Here is a 19886-nt window from a genome sequence, read left to right on the forward strand (position 1 = left end):
GAACCAAGGGATATATCTGTTCCTGGTTCTACGATTTTTGATTGGGGCATGCTTATTTAGGATGGTGAGGAAATTACTTTTAAAGAACAACCAGGCATCCTTTACTGACGAAAAGAGGTCAATATCCTTCCAGGATACCCGGGCCAGGTCGATTAGAAAGGCCTGCTCTCTGAAGCGTTCTAGGGAGCGTTTGACAGTGATGAGGGGTGGTCGTTTGACCGCAGACCCATTACGGACACAGGCAATGAGGCAGTGATCGCTGAGAACCAAGTTGAAGGCAGCAGAGGTGAATTTGGAGGGCAGGTTGGTTAGAATGATATCTATGAGGGTGCCCGTGTTTACGAATTTGGGGTTGTACCTGGTAGGTTCCTTGATAATTTGTGTGAGACTGAGGTAATCAAGCTTAGATTGTAGGATGACCGGGGTGTTAAGCATGTCTCAGTTTACGTCACCTAACAGCACGAGCTCTGAAGATAGATGGGGGGAAATCAATTCACATATGGTGTCCAGGGCACAGTTGGGGGCAGAAGGTGGTCTATATCAAGCGGCAACGGTGAGAGACTTGTTTCTGGAAATCTGGATTTTTAAAAGTAGAAGCTCAAATTGTTTGGGAACAGACCTGGATAGTATGACAGAACTTTGCAGGTTATCTATGCAGTAGATTGCAACTCTGCCCCCTTTGACAGTTCTATCTTTTCGGAAAATGTTATAGTAAGGGATGGAAATTTCTGGGATTTTGGTGGCCTTCCTAAGCCAGGATTCAGACACGGCTAGGACATCCGTGTTTGCAGAGTGTACTAAAGCAGTGAATAAAACAAACTTAGGGAGGAAGCTTCTAATGTTAACATGCATGAAACCAAGGCTTTTACGGTTACAGAAGTCAACAAATGAGAGCACCTGGGGAATGGGAGTTGAGCTAGGCACTGCAAGGCCTGGATTAACCTCTACATCACCAGAGGAACAGAGGAGGATTAGGATAAGTGTACGGCTAACGGCTATAAGAACTGGTCGTCTAGTACGTTCGGAACAGAAAGTAAAAGAGAGTAAAATTTTTGGGGACCGTAAGGCCTACTCTAAGAACTACTGGCTAAAATCCATACAAAAGAACCGGAGAATCTCTTTAATAAGGTAATAATAGGATGAGGATAATGGGTCATTAGCATTGTGATGTTAATGTTAATCTCTTGACTAATGTGTCTGAGATGTAGAAGCACCAAGCAGATAATTGATGAGCTCCCTGCAGGACATATTACCCGCAGATACTTACAAGGACTTGTACGTTGTGTCTGAAAAGGTCAGAGCAGTCAGAGAGATGTTGTAAAGGTTCAATGGTGTCCTATTGAACTGTCTGTCTGCCAAATTCTTTGTATCACTGCAGAGCTGATGTGTTAATTATTTTATTTACTTGGTGGGCTGATTCTGGATCAGGAAAGGTGTTGTGCTGGGTTTTGCCCTGAATCGTTTTTGTGAATAGTTGACATACTCTGTGAGATATTGTTCAACCCTATCATCAAATGAATTTATAAATCACATAGAAATACAATATCATGAAGCCATGAGGAGCAAATGTAATGGTGACTGTGCCAGAGATGCACATTAGTTGGTGAACAACTGACATGAAAGATGCAAATATAAAGATGTCATCTTCATTAATAAAATAGGAGAGAAATCAAATCTTCTCTCTCTTTTATACTAAAGCTCAGTGGGGAAAATCTGAATGCCCCATTTTCCTGCTGACCCCAAAGGCAAGGGTGTCATAGAACAAATTCTTCATTACTGAGAAATCATAGTTAGACGACCCTTCAGACCTATCAATGTAGATACAGTATGACTACCATCAGAGAACACAGGCTCACATACACTCTGTAGGGATTTGTCTCAGCATGGGATGATTGCTCCAAGTGCAGCTTTTGAGGGATCATAAATAATAAACCGCTGTGTCCCCATTTTCCTAATTTTTACAAGTTGATAATATTTTTTTGTTGCTTTCATCAACCATAAATGGGTCTCTCATACCTCTCGTAAGGCCTATCATTTTTCCCTTATGGGGCTTTTGGTGCTTTTTACATCGCAAATCATAAAATACATACATTTTTAGAGCCTCCTCATTTCATGACACCTTCCTCCTTTGTGACGAAGTAGACTGTAGACTGTATGTATCGCAGTTATGTAATAAGCAGTTATAGATATGGATAAAAATAGATATTCATTACTTAATCATATTTTCCTGATGAAGTATAAATGACAAGCTCCCATGGGACCTCCTGGAACATCCAACAATCACTTTAGTTGAAATATCTATTTCAGGCTATTCCTGAAGTCAGTCACTGCATTAGTTTGATCCTTGTTCTAGTGATAATCAGTGTGTAATTTCCTACTGTCATACCTTGTGACTGTAACTGCTGCATTGTGCTCCAGAAACGAGCAGTCATGCCATATTTAGAAAAGACTAGCTCCTTTAACATTCTTGGCCAGGAAGAATCAATCTGCGGCAGTCCACTGGGGAAAATGCTGAGCTACACATTTTTAAGGGTCTCCTTGTATCTTTGTTCCCCCCTATAAACCTGAATTAGATGACGAAGCTTGTGCCTCTTATGGAGAACTATGTAAAACAAATGGTGCACATTTATTGTTGTCAATCATTACTGTAAAGGAAAATGGGAAATGTTAAGTTGACTTTATTGTATTCACAATTATATGCAGTGAAATCCTCATTCCTTGTCTCCAACACCACAGCTGTTTGCACACACACACACACACACACACACACACACACACACACACACACACACACACACACACACACACACACACACACACACACACACACACACACACACATAGATGCGTAGTCCTAAACATTTCCCTCATAGCAGATGTAATGTTACATTGCAGCTCAGATGTAAAAGCTGCTGCAGTTTTGATTGCTTTTCCCTTGGTGGTTTTTCATTAAAATAGATTGATTACCTTTGGCATGCACAATTTATTTGACTCCAATGTCCTCCAATTCTTGTTTGTCTGAGGACATAAATAAGTGTGTGTGTGCTTTTACTTGTGTGTTCATTTGTGTGTGTGTGTTCATTTGTGTGTGTGTGTGTGTGTGTGTGTGTGTGTGTGTGTGTGTGTGTGTGTGTGTGTGTGTGTGTGTGTGTGTGTGTGTGTGTGTGTGTGTGTGTGTGTGTGTGTGTGTGTGTGTGTGTATTATTGATTGCATATAGGGACCTATAGAGTGTAGGAGGTGTTGTAATGTCTATGTTACAGTTTTTTTCGATTGCTAAACGACAGTGGACACAACTGTAGTCACATGTGCAAAACTCTAACTACAGTCTGCACAGCAGCAGTTCATGTGGACCAAACTCTAGTTCATTTTTCATTGCTTGAACACAGTTTTCAAAACTCTACACACTTATCCCATGACTTTAACCACAACCTGCACAACACTGTGGATTTACAGCACTTTGTTCAAATACTAACACACTGCTGTCAAAACTGTGAACCACACATTCAAAACGGAATAGATTTCAGCCTTGTGCCTTTCAAACACTGCTGATTGCAATTTCAGCTGAAAGGCTAAGCAGGTATCTTGTTTTAGACTTGTTAGTGAACACACACACATTACAGTATATGTAATGTTTGTGGAGGGAGAAGGGTGGCAGGGAGAGGGCGGATGCGTGGAGGAAGACAAAGAAGACATTTTTACAACAGGACCCAAAGGCTGCCCCCACCAGGGGGAAGAGGAAAAATATTTTCAGATGCGCAGGAAAATGCTATTGTTGACATGGTGGTTGTCAACAATGCAATAAATATGTGGGAGATTCAAGATGGAGTGCTGGCTGATAATGATATATTTGAAAATGTTAATTCTGTCAGCACAACAACTATTGCTCGAGTCCTAAAGAAACACCAAGTTACAATGAAACAGTCATACACTGTACCGTTCGAGAGAAACAGTGAACGGGTAAAAGAGCAAAGATACCAATATGTCCAGGTAAGACGTCTGAGGTTACATACACAGCTATACAAAATATTTACAGTAAAAAAACACTAGCATTTCTACAGTAAAACTGTGCACTTACTGTTTTTCAGAGAGTAATGGAGGTGGAAGCACTGGAAAGACCACATTCATTTGTATTTATCGATGAAGCTGGATTTAACCTTGCCAAAACATGGCGCAGAGGAAGGAATGTTATAGGTCAAAGGGCCACTGTGGAGGTTCCAGGCCAAAGGGGGGGAAATATCACCATGTGTGCTGCAATGGCCAATGATGGTTTGCTTCTCAACACACCACTCATTGGCCCATACAACACAGGAAGGCTTATAGCTTTCCTAGAACAGCTCTATGCTCAGCTCGTGCCAGCAGAACAGGGGGAGCCAGTAAGAAACCCCCAAGTTTTTGTCATAGTTTGCAATAACGTTGCTTTTCACCACTCTGCAGCTGTCACAGATTGGTTTGCAGCACATCACAGATTTATGGTTTTGTACCTGCCTGCATATTCACCCTTCCTCAACCCAATAGAGGAGTTTTTCTCTGCCTGGAGGTGGAAAGTGTTTGGTCACCACCCACATGACCAAATGTCTCTTTTGGAAGCCATGCGTGCCGGATGTGAGGACACAAGTCCAGAGGACTGCCAGGGATGGATAAGCCACTCCAGAAGGTTCTTCCCCAGGTGCATGGCAAAAGAAAAAACATTAGATGTGATGTTGAAAACCTGTGGCCTGATGCTAGAGAGAGGCAGGATTAGCCCCTCAATTATTTGTTCGAATTACAGTATGTACTTCTAGTTTCTACCTTTTTTTTCTCATTACTGTAATTCCGTAAATTACTACAGACTATTGAAGCAAACTGCTAATTTTCATTTACCTTAAAGAATTGTTATGTTCTAAAAAATGTAATAAATCATGTGAAAGAATGTCACTCTTTTCTTTGAAGAAAATATTACTTTGTTTGAAGTCACTGAAATTGTTCAAACTGTAAAGATGAAAAGTTTGTATTTTCTGTATTGGTGTTTGATGCTAGTGTTTTTACTCTCAGTGTGTTCTGAGTGACAGTGTGTGTTATCTCAGTGAGGGTTGTGCATAGTGTTTGGCTGCACTGAGCGTGTTTTGAGCCATGTGTTAAGAGTCGTGTTGCTTGGAATGAGTTTTGCAGGTGATGTGAACGGTTTAGCTCAGGTGACTGTTGGTAGTGCAGACTGTAGTTAGTTTTGCACATGTGACTCCAGTTGTGCCCACTGTCGTTTAGCAATCGAAAAAAACTGTAATAGTTATCTTAAGGGATTTATACGTGTTTCAGTATACTGTGGACTTTGGGAAGTGTCTGCAGTTTGTGGTACTTGTGTAATTAACTTATGCGTGTGCATGCGTGCGTTGATGCTTTTGTAGGGCAGTAACGTGATGGAGGACACGGATCTTAGAGATATGGGAATCACTGACCCTGGCCACAGAAAGAAGATCATCCGTGCAGCACGCAGCTTGCCCAAGGTACAGTAGTTATCATCAGTCCAGGTCACTGCCTGCAACCTTGTGCCGGGCTGACCATTCATCCCTGTCTAAGAAGCCACCGTACATCAAGGTGTCAAGGAGTGTGCATTATCTATGTTTGTGCACAGTATTTTCAATCATGATAATGTATTGTAAAGTAGCTTTGATCTAGTCTGCAGCTATGTTTGGCAATAGCAATCATGTGAACAAGCCTTTTGACATTGTGTGCGGTTTTAAAATCTTGAAAGAAATTGTGAAATCCTGCTTTTATTTGAATGTAATTTGATCTCCTTTCTGTCCCTCTTTGTAGGTGAAAGCCCTGGGCTGTGATGGCAGCACCTCTCTGTCCACCTGGTTGGATGTGCTAGGCCTCCAGGAGTACCTGCCTAACTTCCTGTCCAGTGGCTACCGTACCTTGGACTGTGTGAAGAATCTATGGGAGCTGGAGATTGTCAATGTGAGGCCAATGTTTTGTTAGTGAATTATGTAGTGCCTCAGGGAAGAGACAGCACTGTGCTGAGCTTAAGGCAAAACAGATTTGAGCTGAATAATTGAGGAGAGTCCATTCTGTCTGCTTGTCGAGTGCCAGCATAGGTGTCAGACTCACTATATACAGTCAGTGTGAGTGTATAATGTGTATTTCCATTCATATTTGTTGGTTTGTACTTGTTTGTCAATATTAGTGTCTGTGTTGTTCATATGAACGTAGTCCTATGTACGGTCTAGTAGTTACCATTGTGTCTTATCTGTGCACGTCTCTGCAGGTGTTGAAAATCAGCCCTCTGGGCCACAGGAAGAGAATCATAGCATCTCTGGCAGAGCGGCCCTATGAGGAGGCCCCGACCAAATCACAGATCTCTCACCGTCTCTCACAGATCAGGGTTAGTAAGAGTAATCAGTGTCTTACATTTGAACAATAATCCCAGCTAGCACATTTGGTTCCTTGGAAGTTGTGGGAACATATGTTTTTGGTTTCCCACTGGATCTGGAAACGAAGCCATAAGTTTCCTGACCGGTAAAACGGAAGGGAACATTTATTTTTAGGTTGCAGGGAGGTTCAGAGAACGTTTTAACCTGGTTCCTTGAAAGTTTTTCTGGGAAGTTTTATTAAAGCTCTGAGAACTAAAATGATTATTTTGAAGTTTTTTTAATAACTTCCTTAAAACTACTACTGAATGTTTCAATAAGACTTTTAATAACACTGCTAGCTTTTTTGTATTAACTTAAAAAATCCAAGTACAGATAGAAATGAATTTCCTTAGGCATTAATCATGCAAACGTATTTCTTTTGAATTGTGACACAGCGTCAGTGAGCTTCAAACCTATAATCTTCTGCTCTCTATGCATGGAATTAGTCCACTGCACCACCAGGATGGAGCTACCATGCCATGTTTTATTACACATACAAATCTGCTCCTTTTAGTATATTAAAACAGATCACTTTTCAAAGGAAACAAGCACTCATTAAGATGAGGTGTGATCAATTAGTTGTCGAGGCCGTACACCTGAACACAGTTAACAAGATAGAGTTTAGTTGATGCTGAGAACAGAATCGGTGGAGGCTGCTGAATTGAGGACGACTCATAATAATAATTGTTTGCGTTCTGAGAATTAAATGTATGTTTTTAATAACATTCTTAGAATGTTCTCTGAATGTTATGAAGGTTTATTGTGTTTTTTATGGAAAGTTTTTATAACATTCTCAAAACAGTTTGAGAACATGACTTTAAATAGAACCATGTGGAAACCTGTAAAAAAAACGTTATGCTGAAGTACTGAAATTCCCACAGAAGAATGTTGTTTCTTAATGTTCTCTGGACTATATTTAAACATTCCCAATGTCAAACCAGTTGGAGAACATTCCTAGAACATTACCAACATTTAAATTGAAGCTACAATATGTAACTTTTTGGGCTACCCGACAATATCCATATCGAAATGTGAGTTATAGATCTGTCATTCTCATCGAAAGCAAGTTTAAAAATGAGTAGATATGTTCTATCTCTACGCCTCCTGTTTTTTAGTTTCCTTTTGTGTCTGCTACTTTAGGTTTTGTACACCAGCTTCAAACAGCTGAAAGTACAATGTTTTTGGTTATGGATATATCACAGCACTTTAGATAGTACAATGATTTTCTCACTATACTATTTTCTCACTATGTTTGTCACATAAACTGAAATTAGGCAAATTATTAGAATTTTAGCAACCATAAAATGTCGGAGCGAATAAATCTAACCATGTTTGAACTTTTAGGAAACGTTCTGTTAATGAAATACCAAGAAAATATATATTTTTTGTCAAGTTCCTTAAATGTGCTAAGAATGTTTTAAAGCCAAGCCACTATCCTGCACCATTCTCAGAATGTTGTGGGAAGGTAGTATGCAAAATAACCATAGAACAATCAAGCTCTAAGAAACACATGGTTCTCAGAACATTATGTGCTAGCTGGGATCTCATTTGTACTGTATGCCATTACATAATGCTCTAATATCTTATTGAAATCTGTATTGTGGCACTATGTTTTCTTATCTTTCACATCCAATCAGTCATAAATATGATCAATCAATCTGTACGTGGCAGTTTCAGGACCTGTTGTCCCAGACAGGGACCTCTCCTCTGAGTCAGATGGACCCTTCCACCAGTCGCTCCATGGACATGCTCCTGCCCTTGGGAGAGGGAGGCAGGAGGAGGAGAGCCATGGACCAGGACTGTAGCGTGTCCCTGCGCTCCTACAGCGAGAGACCCCGCTCCCACGTTAGTCCTCCTGCCAAAACGCTGTCTTTACCTGTACCTCATGAAGTAACAGAAATACAGTATGTGTCTCTGTGGTGTGCTTGGGATAATCATGTTATAAAGAGAGCTATCTGCTGCTGGGGTGATCTGAAACAGAAGCTGTTATGTGTTTAACAGATTATTGAAGTCATTCCATGCTTGTATTAAATATGCACTGAGTAACACATTAAGAATACCTGCTATTTCCATGACATACACTGACCAGGTGAATCCAGGTGAAAGCTATGATCCCTTATTGATGTCACTTGTTAAATCCACTTAAATCAGTGTAGATAAAGGGGAGGAGACAGGATAAAGAAGGATTTTTAAGCCTTGAGACATTTGAGACATGGATAGTGCATGTGTGCCATTCAGAGGGTGAATGGACAAGACAAAACATGTGAGTGCCTTTGAACGGGGTATGGTAGTAGGTACCATGTGCACCAGTTTGTGTTAAGAACTGCAAAGCTGCTGGGTTTTTCACATTCAACAGTTTCCTTTGTGTATCAAGAATGGTCCACCATCCAAAGGACATCCAGACAACTTTTGAACAGTCAGCATCTTTTTAGTTTTAGAATCCTGTAATATTTTGTGACTAAATGTTCTGCCATAAAATCTTTGTACAGTACAGGATCAATCCATGTCTTATCTGTCTTTCTAGGACAGGCGGAGTGACCGACAAAGGGAACCCCGTTTGACCCTCCGGCCGCCGAGCCAGTCTGCCACGTACACCACGGTCTCTGCTTGGCATCACCATCCTGAGAAACTTATCTTAGAGTCTTGTGGGTATGAGGCCAGTGTAAGTCATGTCAATGGTCAATCTCCTGTCTTGTTGTGTCAATGGAAATCCCCTTGAATCTCGGCCACTAGAAAAGTCCTCAATCCGTGTTTGATAATCGCTTGATGTTTCAAGAATTGATAGTTCCCACTGTGCACAAACTGGTTGAATCAACGTTGTTTCCACGTCATTTCTTTGAACCAACTTGGAATATACATTGAATTGACGTCTGTACCCACTGAGTTCAGAGATAATAGCCTGTTTTGTTGCTTATTTTCCAGTATATGGGATCAATGATTATCAGGGATCTAAGGGGGATTGAGTCCACTCAAGAAGCCTGTGCTAAAATTAGGGTAAGTCTGACTGTCATACTACAGATCAATACTCAATCACTCTATTCTAGCACTCTGTATTAATATGGATCCCCTCACCATTTTCTTTCTACTTGTAGAAGTCAAAGGACCATTCAAAAAAGGGTCCTGTTGTCATCCTCTCCATCACTTATAAAGGGGTCAAGTTCATTGATGCCGCCACTAAGGTAATGGGAGCCTGTTGGCAATGAGAAATGCATGATGAGCTCAACTGCATTATTTTTCTCTTTCGCGTTCTCATATTATTTCCCCTACAACAAAGATATCACTGTTGGTTCGGATTAAGTCAGTGGTTGTTACTGGTCGATGGTTTTGTTCCTGTTGCTCCTCAGTTCCAACCTGTTCTTTTGTCCTCTCACCAGACAATAGTAGCCGAGCATGAGATCAGGAACATCTCCTGTGCGGCCCAGGATCCTGATGACCTCTGCACCTTCGCCTACATCACCAAGGACAGTAAGAGTGGCCACCACTTCTGCCATGTCTTCAGCACTGTGGAAGTGGTGAGGAACACAATGATGACACCAGCCCAAACCCCTCAATCAATCATTCTATAAGGCTATGCCAAAATACTATCACCCATTTCCCACCTTCTAAATTACTCTGATTTGTATTCATTTGTTTCTAAATGCCATATCATATCATTAAAAAATCTTGAAAGGAAAAACTTGATTGACAAAACTGCATGCAGCTTCTTGATGAATTAAATTGCCTTAATGTCTTGATTAAGGTAATGCACCTGCTGTCATGGAAGTAACATAATATCTTGATTAGTCTCTTTTATAAGCCACGTGCAAAACATTCCTGGCACATGACACAGCTACATCTTGATTATCTAATTAAACACTCAATTAACTTAGTTCCACTGCTATGATTGACAACGCAATGATAAAAATGCAGAATGTGCCTCATTCAAAGTAGCTGTCAGTCACTACTGAAACTGTCTCTTCATTCTTTACTCTCTCCCTCGGTACAGACTCAGACTTATGAGATCATCCTGACACTGGGACAGGCATTTGAGGTGGCCTATCAGCTGGCTCTCCAGACCAAGGCCAGGCAGTATGTCCCAGTCCCCCCACCGTCTCTGGGGTCAGAGGTCATTGAGACCAAATCCAGCCGGCCCACGTCACAACAATGGAGCAGCATGAGGAGATCAACAGTGAGTACCACACACTGAGCATAAACAAAAAAATGACATGTAGCTGTGTGTGTGTTTCTAAATGATATGCATACTGTGTTTGGGTATACAGTATGTACAGGTAACTGTCGAAATAAAGGAAACACCAACATAAAATGTCTTAATAGGGTGTTGGGCCACTGAACTGCTTTAATGCTCCTTGGCAAAGATTCTACAAGTGTCTGGAACTGTATTGGAGGGATACAACACCATTCTTCCACAAGAAATTCCATAATTTGGTGTTTTGTTGATGGTGGTGGAAAACACTGTCTCAGGCACCGCTCCAGAATCTCCCATAAGTGTTCAATTGGATTGAGATCTGGTGACTGAGACACACACACACACACACACACACACACACACACACACACACACACACACACACACACACACACACACACACACACACACACACACACACACACACACACACACACACTTTAACCCCCTTATGCTCTTTTAAGACCTCTTTCAAAGTCACTGTGATCTCTTCTTCCAGCCATGGTAGCCAAAATAATGGGCAACTGGGCATTTTTATACATGACACTAAGCATGATGGGATGTTAATTGCCTAAATATCTCCGGAACCACACCTGTGTGGAAGCATCTGCTTTCAATACCCTTTGTATCCCTCATTTACTCAAGTGTTTTCTTTATTTTTTTCAGTTACGTATGTATGTGTACATGCGTAGGCATGCATGCATAAATATGCACAATCAGATAACACACAGTCATCGTGAGCAAATGTTCCTCCGGATTTTAAACCACTGATCACACTATTAAAAAAAGGAAGATTTGTAGTGCGATGAAAGTGATGACTCATTACTTTGCTACCAATCTCACCTCCCCAACTCTGAGTCACTCAGATCGGAGTAGATTTTCCTGCAGCAATACAGTATGCGAAACTTGATGAGTGAATAGTCTTATTTTTTGCTAACAGGCAGGATATAATCTAATCTGTAAATAGAGAGAGAGAGGGAGAACTGTACGTCTCTCTGCTTGTCACCCGGCCCCTCTGATTCCCAGGATATTGATTGAGAATGTTACATAAATGTTTACGTATGCCCTGGGCCATGTATGGATGTATTGGCCTTTCAGGACCCTGAATAATGAACACTCAGTGATCACAGTCACCTGAGAAAGCTGGACCGTCTGGACCGTGCATGCACACTGCTCAACATGTTTATGTGTCCACGCAAATCACTATGCTTTATTATCTGCTATAAAACATAATATATTATGAGGTAATCAGTTCGCTGCATAATGTACAGGGTTGGCAGTATTTATTATCTACTTTTAGGCAGTGGAATTCTAGGAACATCTAGAACAAGACAACTCCATTTGAAGCTTTTAATGTAGATTAATTTCACAATTGTGAGATGACCTGTAATTTTTTTCGATGTACTTTCATTCTTGCCAGGTATGCACTATTTTGGTCCGATGTACACTACCATTCAAAAGTTTGGGGTAACTTAGAAATGTCCTTGTTTTTGAAAGAAAAGCAATTTTTTTGTCCATTAAAACAACATCGACTTGATCAGAAATACAGTGTAGACATTCTTAATGTTCTAAATTACTATTGTAGCTGTAAACTGCAGATTTTTTATGGAATATCTACATAGGCGTACAGAGGCCCATTATCAGCAACCATCACTCTTGTGTTCCAATGGCACGTTGTGTTAGCTAATCCAAGTTTATCATTTTAAAAGGGTAATTGATCATTAAGAAACCCTTTTGCAATTATGTTAGCACAGGTGAAAACTGTTGTTCTGATTAAAGAAGCAATAAAACTGGCCTTCTTTAGACTAGTTGAGTATGTGGATCATCAGCATTTGTGGGTTCGATTACAGGCTCAAAATGGCAGAAATAAAGAACTTTCTTCTGAAACCCGTCAGTCTATTATTGTTCTGAGAAATGAAGGCTATTCCATGCGAGAAATTGCCAAGAAACTAAAGATCTTGCAAAACGCTGTGTACTACTCCCTTCACAGAACAGCGCAAACTGGCTCTAACCAGAATAAAAAGAGGAGTGGGAGGCCCAGGTGCACAACTGAGCAAGAGGACATGTACATTAGTGTCTAGTTTAAGAAACCGACGCCTCACAAGTTATCAATTGCCAGCTTTATTAAATAGTTTCTGCAAAACACCAGTCTCAACGCCAACAGTGAAGAGGCGACTCTGGCCTTCTAGGCGGAGTTACAAAGAAGAAAACATATCTCAGACTGGCCAATCAAAATAAAAAATTAAGATGGAAAAAATAACACACACTGGACAGAGGAACTCTGCATAGAAGGCCAGCTAACGGAGTCGCCTCTTCACTGTTGACGTTGTTAGCAGTTGATGTTATTCTTCAATAACACAAACTACAAAGCAAATCAAGGGGAGAAAAACATGTTTATTTGATAAGGACAAATCATAGATGTTATGCTGGGAGGTAGATGTTCAGTCTCCCCTGTCCTCAGCTTTTCTCCACATAACAAAGGAACAGGATGCCATTTACAACCCCCCCACCCTAGCCTGGGGTTGACCAATTAGAAGTCCTTGCAGTACAACTGGGCCAATGGCCAAATAACCAGTATCCTGCTCCAGACTCAATGTACAGAACGTAGCACACATAGCTCTGAGTTCAGGAGTGACATTCCACAGATTCTAAACAGCTGTTGAATTGAAACCCAACTCCTACTTACAATTCTCTATTGAGCATTAATACTCTAGTTTTTAGTCCTCTCGTCCTCTGCATTGTGTATTTATCTTCAAAAAATTATTATAAAGTTGAGACTGGTGTTTTGCGGGTACTATTTAATGAAGCTGCCAGTTGAGGACTTGTGAGGCATCTCTTGCTCAGTTGTGCACCAGGGCCCCCCATTCTCTCTATTCTGGTTAGAGACCATTTGCTCTGTTCTGTGAAGGGAGTAGTACACAGCGTTGGACGAGATCTTCAATTTCTTGGCAATTTCCCGCATGGAATAGCCTTCAATTCTCAGAACAATAATAGACTGACGAGTTTGAGAAGAAAGTTATTTGTTTCTGGCCATTTTGAGCCTGTAATCGAACCCACAAATGCTGATCCAGATTCTGAACTAGTCTAAACAAGTCATAAATCACTGTGCTGTTGATCACTTTGTACTGTGCTGTACTGGCTGTGTCTAGATATTGGAGGAGCCTTGCTAGTACAGTCCAGTCTAGTTGACAGATGTGATAAAGCCCTGCTATGCCAGCTGCTGTCAAGTATACATTTTTGTCTGTGATAAATCTTTATAACATTATTTGTCTACACCTAATAGGTTGTGATAAATTACCTAGAATTTTCACTTTTTATATCTTCCACCACTATGGTCAGTTCAGTGCCACTATCTATGCTCTGCCTTTCTATTTCCCAGTTTAACATTTCTTTGTTCTTGTCTTCTTGGTCCTCCTGTTTCCCAGGGTGCCCCTCTGCTAGAATGCCGCTGCTGTTACTGTCACACGTGTACTACCCACCGCCCCTCCTTCCTCCCGTTGCACTCTGTTAGCCCTGGAGTCCAGGTCCTGCTCTCTCCTCCTTTCCGCTATCCTTGATCATCCATCTGCTAACCTACCTGACGTGCCTCTAACTATCTCATCATTCAATGTCCACTTTTTGATTTGCTTCCAGGCACTTCATCTAGCCACACAATATTTGCCCTTTTGATATGGCATAGCCTACACTGAATTTCTGCCACATTCTCATAGTCATTCCATTTGAGCTGATAAGAAGCTCTTTCTCATTATTCTTGCCTGAGGATAAGTAGGCTATACCTTAGCTTAGACTTAACCATCTATGGAAGATTCATGGCTTTGCAGTTCTGCTGCTAATGGTCTAGTGCTTTAATTGCATAGCTGTGTGATCAGTATAAATAGCAACATGCTTGAGGTGGCCTATTGAGTGTTAATCCTCCTATATCACTAAGCTTTTGCATTCTGATGAGTCTTATATTGGACAACTTGAATTGAATGATGGCCTTGTACACCCAAGTCTTTCATTGCCACAATGTTTGTAATTTGGGGTGTATCAGTGGTGTTTCATGTAATTAGATATACAGGACTACTAATTGAAATTAATTTATTCACATGGAACAGCTATAACATGTGTGTATGGCTGCTCATGTGTTAACAGAGACTTTTGTTTGGGTGAGAGCATGTTATGAGCGCATGTTTGGATCCTTATGGTGTTTTCACGTTTTCACTTCATTTAAAACCCAGATTAAGAGACAGATGGGACTGTGTGTGGTCTGTTAGGTCTCCAGCAGCCTGTTTTGCTATCAGACATCTCTATGTTGTGGATTGAGCCCTGGTGTCTGTGATTCTAATATCACTGGACTGTGCCTTTAATCCACTTGCACGTGGGCTGAGGACTTAAGTGTGCAATGGCCTCCACCACTCCTGCAGTCTTACGCCCGTCTCTCGTCCCCCCTCCCCCGGCAGATTGACCCTCTGGAGATGGACGCAGACATGCACTCCCTGGGCAGCGCCACCTGGCTCTTCAACCAGAGAGACTCCAACAAGCGCCCTGTCAGCACCAAGTACGAGACCACCATATTCTGAGGCTGGATCCCCTGCACCGACCTCACCCTATCCTAGCACCCAGTTTGCCCCCTGACCTCCACCGCCCACTCTCTCTGTCTCATGAGCCCTGTGCCTTCTCACTGTGATGGTAGCATCCCTCTGGGCTGCCCCTTCTCCTCTGCCCTGCTCTGACCTACACAAACCTTGCACTGCTCTGACATCACACATCCCTGCAGCCCTCTCTCCTGTCCTGTTCTCACCCCGAGGCAGCCCATTACCCTACTCCTCCTGACACTGCTGCAGCCGCTGATGGGGAACCCTTGACTTGTGGATGGACCTGGTGTGAAACTACAATGGCCCTGTTCTCTCAACCAAACTGCCTCCTCCTCCTCCTCCCCCCAACTACTCATCTGCATCCACCCCTATTACGTTTATCATCATTGAGGAGATTGTGGCTTTTTTGTCCTCTTCCTGTCATGCTATTCTTTTTCCAAGTGACTCCCTTCAGTCGCAACAATCCTGACGTTTTTTCTGTTGAGCTACCTGTTGCATTTTTACCTGACAGTAACATGATTTGCATTGGCTGTACTGCCAATGTGAACAAGAAAATTGCAAACCTTCATAAGTTCCTCTTTTTATCTAATACCAAAGGAGTACTGCTCTTGGGCTATTATCCACAGAGTTTTGGTCCCATGCATAGTGGAATAAAGAACATTATCATGTCCCAAACTCAGCCTATCCTTCCCAAACAACCTCCTCAGTCATAAACAATATTTTATCCCCTTCCCAAAGGGATTAACCATTTTTCTCATCTTTTTAATGTATTTATTTTTGTATTTCACTTTTTCCCACTCAGACAAGTTTAATATTTTTCTTTCCCTATCTGTAGCTTGTCCTGTCTTACCAGGCATCTACCACTGTGAGGCACTGTGAGGAGACATATCTAGCCTGGGATGCATGAAGGACAGAAAATCTATAAGACAAAAAACAATCAACAAACCTTTTTCTATGCATTTTTAATCGTACAATGATGGATCGTCAAGGAATCTTCCCTTTCCATGTATAATGGATCAAAAACTGAACCTCAATTTCCCGTGTGATTCTGTACACAAATGGACAGGACAACTCTTCCATCACTCTGCCAAGAACAGTAGTAGCCTTACTTCAATCTGGCAATCTATCAGTTTAAATCTAAACGTAATCAATTGAGCATCCTTGCCACCATCACACATTCTCCACACTTGCTGACGGCTGCACGCATCTTTCGTGGTTTAAAATACTTACAACACTTTTGAGTTGACACATGAACACTTTGGCTGAGCTGCAGTGAAGGTGTTGTAATGGTACAGGTTTGTCTAGATAATAATGTAAATGATGCTCTGTAGCTCCACAGTGTGCATGGTGCCTCACCAGTCATTTTATTACCAAGAGAGACTGTTCGGCTCATCAGAGAACACTGTGTTAAAACATGGCACTATCCCCTTTAAAACCTTTTTGTTTGTTTCAAAAATTATACGGTATGTATTTTGTTTAACAATTATTAATAAGGAATGCTTTTAAAAATAACTGGGATTCCTGAAATGTATTTACTGAGAGAAACCAAGGGAAATCGTAGCAACACCACAATGTATTGCCATAGTAAAATAATGCAAATACAAATTCATGACAAGTTGCCAAAACACCTCAGGAAGGTACATTTGATGGCAATAATTTAATTTGCCAATTCATTGTGAAAGGTATAAGATATTCCCAATAACATTGCTTAAATCTTTTTATGAGGCAAGGCAGGTTGTGTTGCCGGACTCCTGATGCCACTGATTCAGCATGAGGTAAAATGTGTCACTAGAAAATGAACAATAGTGCCAAGGATTCAGGTTTACTCATAGTTTGAACTTTAAATTTGAGGGATCTAAATGTAATTAGATATGGTTTTATTATGCAAATTTACTTTGGGTTGAAAATATATTTGAAACTGCATTCTTGTTTTTCCTTTCACTGTGTCTAATACTGCAGGTCTACAGGAGCTATCTGTTGGTATTATCTACTTGTGTTTTGCTCAACCTATTTTGTGTGCTGTGTTGCCTTGTGTTGTGTCCTCCTGTGAGGATGGCCTGTTCTGTCTCTGTCCGCTGTCCTCATTCTGTGTCCCCTGCTGCAGGATATGTTATGCTTAGCCTCTCTCCAAATGGCACAGGATGGCTGACTGGAGAATGAGTGTTAAGACTTGACAGTCTCTGTGTGGTACTGTAGCTGTGTCTCATCGTTGTTCTGTTCTGATTGATACTGTAGCTGGCACTGATGCATGTGGCAGTATTTGTGTTTCGTCCTCTGATGCACTTGGCCCATTGAGGTGTACATATGTAGCAGTGTCTGTTTAGTGTTTTCATATCATTTGCCTTTTGTTTAACTTTATCCATTATTATAACACAAATACAGCACCTCATCTCATTTACATTCTCCAGCATTGTCATTTCTCATGCACTAAGTATGTTCCCCCTGTTATGTGTTGAAATCATGAAGACACATTCAACCTGCTCTGGTTTGGGTGCATATAAATGCCTTACATTTTAGAAGAAGCTATTTTAAGCAGACACAATGTGGTGGCATGATTTGGCTGTGCATGTTTCTATCTTTTTTAACACCAGTGTTTTCCTTGTGTAGCTCACTCCAGCGTTCAAGTTTCCGGACACCAAGCTGTGAGTTGAAGTGGAGCAGCCAATGTGAGTGTCTGCGTGTGTGTAGACTAGAGACAGAGAGACGAACAGAGACACAAGCAGCGGGTCTAGGAGTGACTGTTTGATAAGGTCTGCTGCCTTCTACAACCTCACCTGAATACAAAGTAACAGATAAAGGATAACCTTCCACTAGCTGTCTGTCTCAACTGGGCATGGCAGGGCCTGTCTCTCACTCCTATCTCGAGAAAGTTCAGTCTGAAATCTCCTCCCTGGCCTCACACTGACTGTCTTTACCTCCACTCCTTACTTCAAGTAGGTACTGTAATCTGCAGAGTATAGACAATTAATGTTGGGCCAGCAATGACAATTTTTATTGATTTAGGTCTATTTGAGATAATCATGTTGTTCCTGTAATGATCTAGGAGAGTCAACGTGAGAGTACATTCATCAAATGTAGCACTACTGTACCAGCATAATAATGCTATGCCCATGTATTTGTGGACAGAGTATAGTTTGTCAATGATTATGTGATGTTTATTTATTCCAATTAAAAGCTAAATATACCTGAAATTAAATAGTACAATGGAAAATGTTATTCTTAAGGTATTTGATTTTGTCTTGAGGCATATTCCTTGCATGAGAGTTTGACGGAGCTGGCAGACAATATATTCTATGAGTTAATTGCATCTCTAGCCCAGGGACTGGCAGAGGAGTGTACAAAGTCATATTCCCTGACTAGCAGACATTTAGAACAGAAAATATGATGGAAATAAACTGATGCATTTTTTTAATGCATTATTTTCATATGGCTAACTAAGGTAGGCTAAAATACATTATTCAATGGAGAAACAAATGTTTCAAATTAGGGAGAAAATGCAACTTACAAACTCTGTACCCTTGAGAAAACCTGGAAGCTTCTACACATGTAAATTCAGCAAAAAAAGAAATGCCCTCTCACTGTCAACTGTGTTTAATTTCAGCAAACTTAACATGTGTAAATATTTGTATGAACATGACAAGATTCAACAACTGAAATAGAAACTGAACAGGTTCCACAGACATGTGACTAACAGAAATGGAATAATGAGTCCCTGAACAAAGGGAGGGGGGGTCAAAATCAAAAGTAACAGTCAGTATCTAGTGTCAGTACCAGCTGCATTAAGTACTGCAGTGCATCTCCTCATGGACTGCACCAGATTTGCCAGTTCTTGGTGTGAGATGTTACCCCATTCTTCCACCAAGGCACCTGCAAGTTCCTGGACATTTCTGGGGGGAATGGCCCTAGCCCTCACCCTCCGATCCAACAGGTCCCAGATGTGCTCAATGGAATTGAGATCCGGGCTCTTCGCTGGCCATGGCAGAACAGTGACATTCCTGTTTTGCAGGAAATCACACACAGAATGAGCAGTATGACTGGTGGCATTGTCATGCTGGAGGGTCATGTCAGGATGAGCCTGCAGGAAGGGTACCACATGAGGGAGGAGGATGTCTTCCTTGTAATGCACAGCGTTTAGATTGCCTGCATTGACAACAAGCTCAGTCCGATGATGCTGTGACACACTGCCCGAGACCATGACAGACTCTCCACCTCCAATCGATCCCGCTTCAGAGTACAGGCCTTGGTGTAACTCTAATTCCTTCGACGATAAACGTGAATCCAACCATCACTCCTGGTGAGACAAAACCGCGACTCGTCAGTGAAGAGCACTTTTTGCCAGTCATGTCTGGTCCAGCGACAGTGGGTTTGTGCCCATAGGCTACGTTGTTGCCGGTGATGTCTGGTGAGGACCTGGTGAGGACCTTGTAGGCCTTTCAACAGGCCTACAAGCCCTCAGTCCAGCCTCTCTCAGCCTATTGCGGACAGTCTGAGCACTGATCTGCAGTCTTCATGCCTCCTTGCAGCATGCCTAAGGCACGTTCACGCAGATGAGCAGGGACCCTGGGCATCTTTCTTTTGGTGTTTTTCAGAGTCAGTAGAAAGGCCTCTTTAGTGTCCTAAGTTTTCATAACTGTGACCTTAATTGCCTACCATATGTAAGCTGTTAGTGTCTTAACAACCGTTCCACGGGTGCATGTTCATTAATTGTTTATGGTTCATTGAACAAGCATGGG

At 41.5% G+C, this 19886-nt stretch overlaps 1 protein-coding gene across 4 annotated transcripts in view; it reads left to right on the plus strand.

Moving 5' to 3' along the window:
* The window catches only part of LOC118400181 (ankyrin repeat and SAM domain-containing protein 1A-like), a 45387-nt gene extending 27030 nt beyond the window's left edge, over positions 1 to 18357 (plus strand). For 2 of the 4 annotated variants that reach the window (XM_035796756.2, XM_052473374.1), the window contains 11 exons: positions 5383 to 5481; positions 5792 to 5938; positions 6246 to 6362; positions 8062 to 8235; positions 8915 to 9052; positions 9313 to 9384; positions 9483 to 9569; positions 9765 to 9902; positions 10376 to 10558; positions 14002 to 14100; positions 15019 to 18357. In XM_035796756.2, coding sequence (XP_035652649.1) covers positions 5383 to 5481; positions 5792 to 5938; positions 6246 to 6362; positions 8062 to 8235; positions 8915 to 9052; positions 9313 to 9384; positions 9483 to 9569; positions 9765 to 9902; positions 10376 to 10558; positions 14002 to 14100; positions 15019 to 15138 — 1374 coding nt within the window. In that variant the 3' untranslated portion in view covers positions 15139 to 18357. The remainder of the gene's footprint in view (positions 1 to 5382; positions 5482 to 5791; positions 5939 to 6245; positions 6363 to 8061; positions 8236 to 8914; positions 9053 to 9312; positions 9385 to 9482; positions 9570 to 9764; positions 9903 to 10375; positions 10559 to 14001; positions 14101 to 15018) is intronic. The other 2 variants (XM_035796758.2, XM_035796757.2) reach the window with 2 other exon arrangements.
* Positions 18358 to 19886: the final 1529 nt, after the last annotated feature.

Source organism: Oncorhynchus keta, chromosome 21 (genome assembly GCF_023373465.1).
Source record: "Oncorhynchus keta strain PuntledgeMale-10-30-2019 chromosome 21, Oket_V2, whole genome shotgun sequence".
Classification (NCBI taxonomy): domain Eukaryota; kingdom Metazoa; phylum Chordata; class Actinopteri; order Salmoniformes; family Salmonidae; genus Oncorhynchus; species Oncorhynchus keta.